Here is a 12660-nt window from a genome sequence, read left to right as displayed (position 1 = left end):
TGCATCTCTGTCTGTAATTACAGCTGCATGAAGGGTTAGAAACCTACAGCATGCTCTCTGTTTAACGTGGAGGAAGCACCCTATGCGTGTGTTCACTGTGAGGCACCCAGTGTGTGTCTGAAACGGAATGTGCCTCACTCGGTGATATCTACCTGAGACTTGTTTTTGCAGGTTGACAGATTTTGTGGTCAGTGCCCCTCCTTGCCTTGTTTTAAGAATAGAAGTCGTTGTCACTGTAATTTGGAAAGTGTCACCCAAACAGTGCACCTGCTTTATTACAGTTCCAGATGACCAGGCCTGGCAAACTGTCTTTGCCTGCACCTCATTTGTGCTTGACTAGTGGCCACTGCTCCAGAAGGTCTTTAGGTCTTGATTTCAGTCGGATTTAGCATTTAGCCTTCCTTGAATCAGAGGGATCTGATGAATAACATTTACCATCTTGTTCTTTAGCCACGCATGCCTCAATTCCACTCCAGTAACATTCAAAATATTTTTGTTGTGGAAATCTGAGCAAAGGTTAGCCTTCAGTTTTCTGTGCGTGCGAATGCAACATTCCCTTTGGGTTCTGAGGCCAGCTGAAACGGCTGAAACTTTTATCATTTATTGAATTAAAAAAGTTATCAAACACCCATGTAACATTAAATAAATTTTAAAAAAAATTGTTTTATTCAGTTTCCCTTTGTCTAATATTACATTTTGTCTAAAGATCTGAAACCATTCAATGTAACAAACACGCAATTGTAGCGGAAATCAGGAAGGGGGCTATGCTTTTTCAGGGTGCAGTACCGTATCGCTGATTTGATGTTGATGCCCTGGTTGCAAAGTCATTAAAATGCACTGTGGTGTGTGGGGAAAAAAGACTTAATATCTCGCAACTCATTTTTCACTGCTCAACGAAAAAAAAGGTTGGAGCTCACGCTTCGGGGCAGGTTGCTCTGGCGAGGTGGCGGAAGCCTCTTAATGAGCGGTATCTGTTTTAGGGCTGTGGACTGAGCGCAGGGACTGCGGTTATTGCCGAATGCTCTGCCCCCCCCCCGGCGCTCATTAGAGCTCTGCGAGCGTGCTCCTCCTCAGCCTGCTCCTCCTCAGCCTGCTCGTTTGCACAGCTGCTCTGGTTCTCTAATTAGCGACCGCAGTTTGGTAAAGAGCAGCTCCACCCTGGAGGTGAGGTCGACCCTCGTGCACGCATCGTGGGGGGGGGCGGGGCTGCGACGCTGGGTCGCTCGCGGGTGCTGGCGAGGTTTGGGGTCACGCGTCCCCAGCGATAACTGCCCCGCGTTCCGGCACGTTGCTCCCACGCACTTAAACACAGCTGAGCTTCAGGCTCGGGTTTCCCTGCTCAGTTAGTGGGAGTGGTTCTTACTGGCTAACTGGTAATACGAAAATGTTGGATGAAATTCTGTCCATGTGCAAAGTGAATTAACAGTGTTTTTAGAAAATTACAGCAGTTCACATGCTCCATCCTTATGTAGGCTGCTAATGTAGGTCTTAATAGTTCATATTTTATGGGTTTATATGGGCTGAGACAATTCTATAGCAGCATTTACATTTTCGGAACCTCAATGATGACAGATTTGCTTAGCAAATGTAGTTGGCTACATTAGCTGCTTTCTCATTTTAATTTAGCAGCATGAGGAATCTGCCTAAGCAGTGAAACCAAGGCAGTCTTACCCAGGCTGTGCTACAAGGCTATGTTACCTACGGTATGGTATGGCTGTGGTACCTCTGTTTGCCTTGTCCCTTGTAGGGGCTGGTTTGTGACTCGATTGAGCATCCCTTTGATGCTGCCATAGTAAAAAACTGTTTGGCCAGTGGGGGGCGGCCTTTCTTCTGGACCAAACGGAATTCCACTGACCCAGCAGTGATTCGGTCACTGTAGAAGACTTCAATCTTCGGATGACATGCTTAACTGAGGTCCTTACAGCACTGTGGTCATTCAAGTTTCCATGGCGCTTTTCAAAAGAGGTGTGTTAATCTCGCTGTCCTCATCAAAGTCCCATTGGCCACCTAAGCATGCCCTACATCTGATTGGCTCACTTCCATTTCCTACTCACTCAGTCATCCGGTGACCCTACCCTCACCCCCACTCATAAAGAAGCGTTCCTTTCTCCTCTTCTCGGTTTCCTTCTGCCCGGTGGCTACGGCTGCCCATGTGAGGTGATGGATTTATTTGGGTCCTGGCAGGAGGTGAAGGAGGCACTTCAAAGGTGTGAAGAGTAGGAGGAGAAAAGCTCTTACTGAGCGTGTGCGCAGTGCCCCACCTTAACCTGAGCCCGGGGCGTGGGGACTCACTCGCGCCTCACCTGCAGATGTCCAAACGATCGCCTTTGTTTCCGTGACGATGCTGCTCGGACCGAAACGAGAGCGCGCGTGGGGTTTTTTTCTTTCTCTTTCCCCTCTGCTGCAAACGTTCTGGTTTCACGGGGCTAGCTCTGGTGCAAAGCTGCCTGTACCACAGTTTCCAGCCTGAGACGGGCTGTGCTTCTGCCTGCACAGCAGGGCAGCCCGGGTCCCCTGTCCCGTTGGCCATTTTAGAGGGGCTGCGTAGCGCGCCTCCTTTCCCCCTCAAGCCCTCTGCGCATTCCAGAGGCGTTACGATCGCTGTCCCAGACATTTACGGCAGGTGTTTTTCAGCAAAAAAAAGTGGCGGGTTGATTATTTTGGGGAACACATTAGTGGTGCATTAGGGGTAATGTGGTATATATGGGGGGGTTGATTATTTTGGGGAACACATTAGTGGTGCATTAGGGGTAATGTGGTATAGATAACGGGTTGATTATTTTGGGGGACACATTAGCAGAGCATTAGGGGTACTGTGGCATAGATTGGGGTTGATTATTTTGGGACCAGTATACCAGAGGTGGGGGTGCCAATGTTTTGGGGGGGGGGGGGTTTATGCCCCTGATTGTCATCACTTTGACCTCTGGACCACCGTCTGAGTCATTTTGGTGACTAATAGTTTTTTCATCCCGGTTCACATTTTATTTTCTTTTACAGTGAAAGAAAAACACGTGAGGGCTGCTTGCAGATATGTTGTGAAACCACAACAGAGGTAGCAACAATGTCGCAGTGCTAATTTCATGTGTCTGTCACCCCTGCAGGATAATGGTGTCAATTTTCCTTCCCTTAAACGCATATCAAGTTATATTACATATTACTTTTTTATAATACAGGAATGCCAGTTAAAACATGTTTGAGTTAGATCTTAATGCAAACCAGCTTTACTGAGAAATGATTATGATTTAAAGGAGTATCCCCATGGTTTTTACGGTCATTATGGATTCCCCACATATAGCTGGAGAACACGCACAGGATTAATCGATCGATAAAGTTTTATTTAGAGCACCGTGCCTAACAACGGTGTTGCTACACGGCAGTTTGTATTGAACAACAAAACAAAAGCAATCTGCATGAAAGATTCAAATAAAGGTGATTAAATGACCTGTTGGCGTAGAACGTTGTATAATATGTGTTCAGTTATAAAAGGAATCAAATTCAATGCAGTATTGTGAAATCAGCTTGCTGCTGTGTAAATGATGGTTATTATATAAATAAAGAAAAGACGTGCCGTGACAGAGAAATATTAAGAACAGTTTCATTTCAACGACCAGAGCTGTAGCTCACAATAACTGTCAGAAAGGTTGGAGCGCAGTGGGAACTTTCCAGAAGAAATGATAATTGAAAATAATGTACTTTTTATGATTTTTCTCCCCAATTTGGAATGGGCAGTCATGCTAACATGGCAACGCTCCTCGCTACCTCGCTTGTCGATCCGTGAGAGCGCAGACGTGCACGTGCTCGCCTCCAAAGCAGGCGATGTCAGCCGCCACTTCTTAGCACGCCGTGGTTGACGAGTCGGAGGAAGACGTTTCGTGCCGCTGCGGAGCCTGCAGCTCAGTAGGCAGGCTTACTGGCCCCCGGCCGACTGTGGGCCCACCCTTCCCGGGAGCCGCGAGAGCCAATCAGGCGCCACCCTGCGGGACTGCTGTACACAGTCTGCTCTGACCGCCAGTGTGTGGGGCTCATCCGTGCGCTAGAACTGTGTCTTGACTGGATAGGCCACCTATGTCCCAGCATCTGAAAAATATTAGGATAGTAAGGATTGTTGTAGAATGAGTGGCCACTGCTCATTAAAGGATAAAAGAATTAAAAGACAAGTACTTTTTTAATAATGAATGACTATCCAACAGAGATATCTATCCATCCATCCATCCATTATCTAACCCACTTATTCCTGGTCAGGGTCGTGGTGGGTGCTGGAGCCTACCCCAGCATGCATTGGGCGAGAGGCAAGAATACACCCTGGACAGGTCACCAGTTCATCACAAACAGAGAAATTCAACTCAGTTATTTTAAAGGAGAAGCCTTATGAAAACATTTAAACTTACAGTCTTTGCAACAGATCCTGGGATATCGGGAACAGTAGGGCAGTATGTTCATCTAAGTTTGATGCCCATCAGAGCAAGGTATCGATTGGTGAGGTTAGTTTCTTCTCTTATACTGTTTCCATGGCAGTGCCTGATGCTTGTCCTAAATTGTTATAGTTTGCGGGCTCATGAGGTCTTTTGCCAGGAACATGCACTTTTCGCCTTTTGGTGACCGTGAGTGTTTTACTTTTGCTATATTGTTTCGTATGGAAAAGGGAAACTCAGTGATCTTCACGGGTACTTCAAAAGAAGGATCAGAGTCATTTCTGCTCTAAGATCTTTCATTTCAACATCCTGAGCTGTGGAAACGCTGTCTCTACTGAGTCATCGGCAGCACGATCCCGTAGCTTGTATCAGATAGCCCAGCCGTGACGAGCAAAGCGCTTCTATTGAGGTGAACCACAATGCCATGGAAACAACCGTGAACAAAAGAAAGAAGAACATCTTTCACAAGTCTGGCAATAGTCATCTCTTCACTTTGCAGTGCTTTAAGTCCTTCTTAGCGTACATTGTGGGTCTTTGAATTAAGATAAAGAGGAAATCTTGCAGTTACCCAAGGTTCTTTGATAGAAGGGTTCACCTTGATGGCTAAATGAGACATATTTGGATCCAGGCTGTGTTGGGTCGAATGAAATATATTACGCACCAACTGTTAAAAGAACACCTGTTCCTTATCAGGTACGTACCAGTTTGCGTAGAATAGGTTGTCTTTGCCAGTACTTTTTGGTCTCCGTACGGTCAGCTCTAGGGCATATTTGGTCTGAAACGGATCTGTCCGTGTAATGACGTAATGACTCGCGTATTTTTGAGCCCCTTTGAGGCTAATGCTCTCCTTATTTTCTCAAAGAAAACTGAAACTCGGCCTTTGTGTGTACACACCGTGTTGGATGTCTGTTGCTATGGGCACGGGAATTCCTCCTTTTTATTTTATTTTTCCAGATTCTTTGTCACAGGAATGCTGTTCAGTGTTAAAAGTGCATTTGGGAAAGCTTTGATGGCACACTGAATGTTGAACCAGTATTCCCAAAAACTGAAGGTGATTCAATGTCTTGACTATGTTATCCTTCTTGCTAATGGTGCAGTTGATTAAGCCAATTTACAGAATTGTGGAATTAGGCATTATTAATGGTGCATTTAGTTTTTAAGGCACATTTTTAGGTGGAATTACATCCATCTAACTTCAATTACTTCAATTGTGGCAAAATGACGCAATTTATAAAAACAAAAGCTGTACTACATTGGTAAACTGGTCAAAGTAAAATGAATACATTGGATATACACTGCGCCCCAATTATAACACGTCCTGTTCAAATCCATATATGAATGGAGGGGTTATAATGCGTCATGTCCAAGTTACTTCAGATGACTGCATGTGAATGGGAGAGGTTATAACGCTTCACGTGGTTCAGTAGAGCTTCTGCTCTCTCCGTCAGTTCAGTGACTGTGCAGAAGCAGCGAGGAGGAGTAACGCAGGTGTAAACTTCCCTTCAATGGCGTCCTGTGTCTCCTGGGGGGCGGAGCCGTCTGCCCCGCCGCCGTCTTAAGGGCAGGGTTCAGCCCTGGGAACGGTCCTGAACAAAGATCGCACCTCCGCGCCAGCGTGACGCAGATCGCCTCCCCCCCGGCGAGGCCGGGATGCGCTCGACACCCTGTCCCGGGAGGACGCGGGGCGGCTGGGTCGCTTTGATCCCGCGGCCAGCTGTGTTTGCCCGCTCTTCGTCCTCCTCCTCCTCCTCCTCTTTGTCAGCGGCTCTGAACACTGCGGACTCTGTCTCTCTTGTTCCCGCAGACCCACATCTCCAGGCTGCCTGCCGGAGCCGTCGCCGGGCAGTCGCTGGCCATCGAGGGCGGGGTGTGTCGTCTGGGGAACCTGGTGGACTGAGCCCGGAGTCTTCCTCAGCAATATGTGACCTGCCCCCCCCCCCCCCGACCCCCCCAACCCCACCCCTAAACGCAGACCCCCAGCAGTAATAAGCTCTAGCTCTTTAAATGGAAGTGACTGGGGGCACATCAGTATGTGGGGTGGGCTTCTACTTGGTGCACTATAGGAACCCCCCCCCCCCCTCCCTGCCCAGCATCAATCCCTCTTCTCCCCCAGGCGGAATGCTGCCCTTCATAGAATCCTCCTCTGCAGTCTCACCTTAACCTACCAGAATACCCTGCTTACTGTGTCTCTAACAACACCATTCAGAATATCCTGCTCTCTGTGTTTCTAACCTCACCTGATAGAATATCCAGCTCTCTGTGTTTCTAACCTCACCTGATAGAATATCCAGCTCTCTGTTTCTAACTACACCTGATAGAATATCCAGCTCTCTGTGTTTCTAACCTCACCTGAGAATATCCAGCTCTCTGTGTTTCTAACTACACGTGATAGAATCTCCGTACTCTTTGTGTTTCTGACTACACCTGATACAATGTCCCTACTCTTTGTGTTTCTGACTACACCTGATAGAATATCCAGCTCTCTGTGTGTCTCTATACCTGACAGAATACCCCTGCTCTCTGTGTCTCTAAGCACCGCCTGTTGTACTCACGTCTTTGCTGTCTGTATAAGCTACGATCTTGAAAACAGGGTGGACAATGACTTTAACTTACTTCTTTTGTTAAATTTATTTTCTAACGTGGGACACGTCACAGTCGTTGCGAGTTCGCTTTTTGAATTTGTTGTAAGATGAGAGGACCCACTCTTGTGTTTCTGTACACTGTTTGAAGAAGTCTTTGAGCTTTTAGAGGGGTCAGGAAAGTTGCATTTATTTTCCTTACTAATTTATTCCATAGTGACTAAATGCAATTAAATAACCAGATGTACATGTACATACGATTATAAATGATGTAGGAAACACCATTGTGTATATTGTAGTATTTACTCATTCCTTTACTACTTAGTTATTTGAACTATCTATTACTGTATAGTTAAAGTAATATACATAAAAAATTCTTATTACATGCCTCTTGGTTATAAACATGGAATATTGTTGTGTATTTCTCTTATTCATGGTGTCGTAGAGTTATACCAGTCCCCGCTAAGCATAAAACGATTATTAAAGAAACCTCACCAATGTGTTGGCATGAACTGCATGTGAAAAACGATGCACTTTGATAGACCTGTGACTGCAGGCGGGTGGTCACCTGGATCATTGCAGGTTGGTAGGCCCCTGGTCTACCTGTCACTTGAGTGACACAGATCCTGTCAATGCAGGTGTACTGTCCAGGGAATTTGTCTTCCCTACAGGCTTGCAGTCTCTTGGATTTTACTCTGCAGGTGTGCAGCGTCTTAGTCGACAAAGTCGCTGCACATGTGTAATCCGGTGGTCTAGTTGTCACTGCAGGTGTGCAGTCTTTTGGGTTTACCTGTTGCTGTAGATGTGCAGTCCATACGGTCTAGCTGTCACTGCAGGTGTGCAGCCTCTTTACCTACCTATCTGTCACTGCTGGTGTGCAGTCCAGGAGGGGGTCTGTCTGTCACTTTAGATGTGCAGTCCAGGGATCTACCTCTCGCTGCAGGTGTACATTGTCTGGATCTACCTTCCTATTACTGCATGTATGCAGTTCTAGCAGGGGTTTTGCTGTCCTTGCATGTGTGTGGTCCTGAAGGAATTCCTGTCTCTGCTGGTATGTAGTCCCAGAGGACTTCCTCTCCCTGCAGGTGTGTGGTCCAGGGGGACTTCCTGTCCCTGCCGGTTTGTAGTCCAAGAGGACTTCCTGTCCCTGCAGATGTGTAGTCCTGAAGGACTTCCTGTCTCTGCTGGTATGTAGTCCCAGAGGACTTCCTGTCCCTGCAGGTGTGTGTTCCAGGAGGACTTCCTGTCCCTGCAGGTGTGTAGTCCTGGAGGACTGCCTCTCCCTACAGGTGTGTAGTCCTGGGGGACCTCCTGTCCCTGCAGGTGTATAGTCCTGTCAGAATTCCTGTCCCTGCAGGTGTGTAGTCCTAGAGGACTTTCTGTCCCTGAAGGTGTGTAGTTCAGGAGGACCTCCTGTCCCTGCAGATGTGTAGTCCTGGAGGACTTTCTGTCCTAGCAGGTGTGTAGTCCTGGAGGACCTCCTGTTCCTGCAGGTGTATAGTCCTGGTGGACTTCCTGTCCTAGCAGGTGTGTAGTCCTGGAGGACCTCCTGTTCCTGCAGGTGTATAGTCCTGGAGGACTTTCTGTCCTAGCAGGTGTGTAGTCCTGGAGGACCTGTTCCAGCAGGTGTATAGTCCTGGCGGATTTCCTATCCTTGCAGGTGTGTAGTCCTGGAGGACCTCCTGTCCCTGCAGGTGTGTAGTCCTGGAGGACTTCCTGTCCTTGCAGATGTGTAGTCCTGGCAGGTTTTCCTATCCTTGCAGGTGTGTAGTCCTGGAGGACCTCCTGTCCCTGCAGGTGTGTAGTCCTGGAGGACTTCCTGTCCTTGCAGATGTGTAGTCCTGGAGGACTTCCTGTCCCTGCAGATGTGTAGTCCTGGAGGACTTCCTCTCTCTGCAGGTGGAGGGTTTGCCACAGGACTGCTCAGGTAGTGTCACATGACTCTTCCAAACAAGACTGTTACTGACTCGCTTAAAAATACAGTATATATTTGTATAGTTAAATTTACAGAGGCCTGTATTTTATAATGAATAGAGAATATAAGAAATAATAAACTAGATATTTATAAATGTCAACTGGTGCTGTTATGCAAAGTACACAAAATGTGAAAGGGAAGAGAATTTAGATGTTAACTGGAGTTTCTCTGAGTAACCCATATTAAGAAATTATCTATTTGTGAGTTTGATTTTAGTATTCAAAAGTTTCATTGGATCAATGTTATTAATCTGTGCTTTTTAACTGGTTTATTATGTAAAGATATTAATGTATATATGATTTAATGCTTGTTTTGTACGCAGTTTCAGATTTGGTTACTTGAAATTAGTATTTAAATATGACCAGAAGTCTAAAGCTATCTCAAATGTGAGTTGTGTTACTCTCTTAATGCTGTGCTCAATAAACCAATGAACATTCCTGAATGCCATCCAGCTTCATTATTACATAATCTGCTTAATATCTTTTCATCTAATCTCCAGTATTCAGTAATTTGGCTGTTATGTTTGTGCATGTTTTAACACAGCAATGTTGTTATTATTATTATCATTAGTGTTATTTGTTCTTTTATTATATGTTGTTCCAAGAACTTTAACACAAAGTAAGAGTAAGTCGGTGATAAAAAATAACTTAAGCATAACATAGCATTGAAAATGAGACAAGGCAGTTAAAATAAGCTGCAATTTATTATTCTGAATTTACTAAGACTGTTGAATGTGTTTTTGTTGAACTTTGTTTTGGCAAACAAATGTGCATACCTCTAGCCTCTGGATTAACCAGGAATTTGGAAGCAGGGGGGTAGTTTCTAAAATACAAATCCAAATGAGTCCATTTGCGGAAGCAATTTGTTTTTTTTTTTTGTTTTGTTTTTATTTTTCGGTCCTCTAGACGGTGCAAGTCTTTCTGCCTGCCCTCCTTTCAGTCTGCTTGCACACATCATATAATCTTAACTGTGGGCTGCCAGAGATTTATAGTCTAGAAATAAATTACACGCTGGACAATAACCTAGGGCAAAAATAGACCATTCCAGAAAAACTAAAGCGGGTGAATGTACAAATCATTTAGTCTGATGTCAAATTACAGATAATTGACAGGCTTATGACAGCCTTAGTGTTGAGTCTGTCGAGGCCTTTTTTCACCCCTGTGTTGTTGATTTTTTTTTTTAGGTCCTTAATGAGTGCTTAAAACGTTGCCCGTGTCCTTCTGGCTACACGTCCTGTAGTTATTGCTACAGCGGCCATAAATCAGGCGCGTCACATTACTGTTAGTCCCAGACCTGATCGCTTCAGCAGGCCAGTGTGGGCATTGCCTGTGTTTTAGGATACCCCTGGTGAGCCCTGGTGCTTGGCCCTGCCTGTGTTTTGGATCCCCTGGAGCTGCGCTGTCCTGCGTGTGTTTAGGATGCCCTGGTGCGCCTGGGGCTTGGCCCTGCCTGTGTTTTAGGATGCCCCTGAGGAGCCCTGGTGCTTGGCCCTGCCTGTGTTTTAGGATGCCCCTGGTGAGCCCTGGTGCTTGGCCCTGCCTGTGTTTTAGGATGCCCCTGGTGAGCCCTGGTGCTTGGCCCTGCCTGTGTTTTCGGATGCCCCTGGTGCTCCCTAGTGCTTGTGTGTTTCAAGGAGAGGAGTGGGTGGCAGGCTGGTTCTTGCCACCCTGAGTGGGAGCTGTGTGAATGTCATGAAGGCGATCACTGATTCGGATGTTTGCATGAACATTATCAATATGAGGGCCCCCTGGGTCTGGTATTCAGTTTGAGGCACTTGTTCCATGTGTAGCGATTCACGCTTGGTCTGTCTGGCCCTCCGGAACTGACACGGGTCATTGCAGCTTTGGGACGGTTATAATTTAGGCTGTCAGTAAACTAAAAATAGCGAATACAGTGTTTAAAAAAAGGAAGTCTTGCTATGGTTTCTTTTCGTCTAACACAGTTTCTTATTTTAATTCCCCGCCGACCGAAACCGTCCGCGGTCGAAATGAGCGGCAGCGACAGAGCACGGTCAAGAATGTCGGCTCCGTTATTTTTAAAGCGAATGTTTCGGTTTCTTCCTCCGTCCCAAGTTTGGCCAGCTGCTGGTTTTGGAGCGGGGCCCCCTGGCCCGTCTGTGGGGAATGCGGGATAGAGACGTTTACGCGTGTAAATATCTTCCGCTCCCCTGGAGAGGGATTCTCGGTTGTCACCATCGCGTGTTTCGGGCGTGAGTGAATCACGCACGGGCGCTGTCCCAGGACGGGGTCTCACAGGTGAGGCACGCCAAATTCCAGCCCTCGCATTGGGGGGGGGGGTTGGAGGCGCTCTCTCTTTGAAGTATGAAACTCACACCTGCCACCTCGGCTTGTCTCTGCTATTGGTGGTAGCTTTCCGCTTCCCGACGGAACAGAAGCGTTCCCCGTTGCTGGAGAGCGTTCACCTTTTCAACGGTGTTAATCTAGGGCGCGTTCTGAGACCCCAGGGGTTTTGGCAGCTGTTGTTGCCTCTTCCCCCCCGCCCATGTCCCGGGTGTTTGAAAAGGGACGCTGCCCCTTTAAGGTGAGATGGGGGGGGGGGGGGGGGTCTCTCTGCGTGTCGAATGCCTCTCTCTCAGCGCGTCCCTAAATCCAAACCAGGCCGCAAATAAAGATCAAAGGCACCGGCCGCCCCCCCTTTGAGATACCGAGCGCTCCTGTCAGGATAAATCACGCCGTCGAGAAACCACCCCCCCCCCCGCCCCCGCGCACGCCCGTTATCAACAAGCTGCCCCATCTGCTTGCTGCCTCGCGTGTCCCCAGATCCTGTCCCTGTCCCCCCCCACCCCTCGCTCCTGGCTTTGTCACAGAAGGACTCACTGGCCAAAAATACCATCCAGACGGGCGTGACCGCACACCCTCCCCCTGTAGCGAACGGCGTTGGGGCTTCAGAAAGGAGAGTGCTGCTTCCCCCAGGTGCACTGCAGAGCTTATGCAACGCTGCAGCAGCCTGCTCTACAGAGCCTGTTAGCAAGGCAGCTAAACTCCAGCAGCCTGCTCTACAGAGTCTGTTAGCGAGGCAGCTAAACTCCAGCAGCCTGCTCTACTGAGCCTGTTAGCAGGGCAGCTAAACTCCAGCAGCCTGCTCTACAGAGCCTGTTAGCGAGGCAGCTAAACTCCAGCAGCCTGCTCTACTGAGCCTGTTAGCGAGGCAGCTAAACTCCAGCAGCCTGCTCTACAGAGCCTGTTAGCAGGGCAGCTAAACTCCAGCAGCCTGCTCTACAGAGCCTGTTAGCGAGGCAGCTAAACTCCAGCAGCCTGCTCTACAGAGCCTGTTAGCGAGGCAGCTAAACTCCAGCAGCCTGCTTTACTGAGCCTGTTAGCGAGGCAGCTAAACCCCAGCAGCCTGCTTTACAGAGTCTGTTAGCGAGGCAGCTAAACTCCAGCAGCCTGCTTTACTGAGCCTGTTAGCGAGGCAGCTAAACCCCAGCAGCCTGCTTTACAGAGTCTGTTAGCGAGGCAGCTAAACTCCAGCAGCCTGCTTTACTGAGCCTGTTAGCGGAGCAGCTAAACTCCAGCAGCCTGCTTTACTGAGCCTGTTAGCGAGGCAGCTAAACCCCAGCAGCCTGCTTTACAGAGTCTGTTAGCGAGGCAGCTAAACTCCAGCAGCCTGCTTTACTGAGCCTGTTAGCGAGGCAGCTAAACCCCAGCAGCCTGCTTTACAGAGTCTGTTAGCG

General features: G+C 47.8%; 1 protein-coding gene across 5 annotated transcripts in view; it reads left to right on the top strand.

The window, feature by feature from the left end:
* Positions 1-9403, top strand: part of tasp1 (taspase, threonine aspartase, 1) — a 44461-nt gene extending 35058 nt beyond the window's left edge. For 3 of the 5 annotated variants that reach the window (XM_064317032.1, XM_064317033.1, XM_064317031.1), the window contains exon 14: positions 6217-9403. In XM_064317032.1, the coding sequence (XP_064173102.1) occupies positions 6217-6309 (93 nt within the window). In that variant the 3' untranslated portion in view covers positions 6310-9403. The remainder of the gene's footprint in view (positions 1-6216) is intronic. The other 2 variants (XR_010327014.1, XR_010327015.1) reach the window with 2 other exon arrangements.
* The last annotated feature ends 3257 nt before the right edge of the window (positions 9404-12660 follow it).

This window comes from Anguilla rostrata, chromosome 18 (assembly GCF_018555375.3).
Source record: "Anguilla rostrata isolate EN2019 chromosome 18, ASM1855537v3, whole genome shotgun sequence".
NCBI classification, from domain to species: domain Eukaryota; kingdom Metazoa; phylum Chordata; class Actinopteri; order Anguilliformes; family Anguillidae; genus Anguilla; species Anguilla rostrata.
Note: the sequence above shows the minus strand (reverse complement) of the source record. Positions and strands in the feature narration are given on the sequence as shown.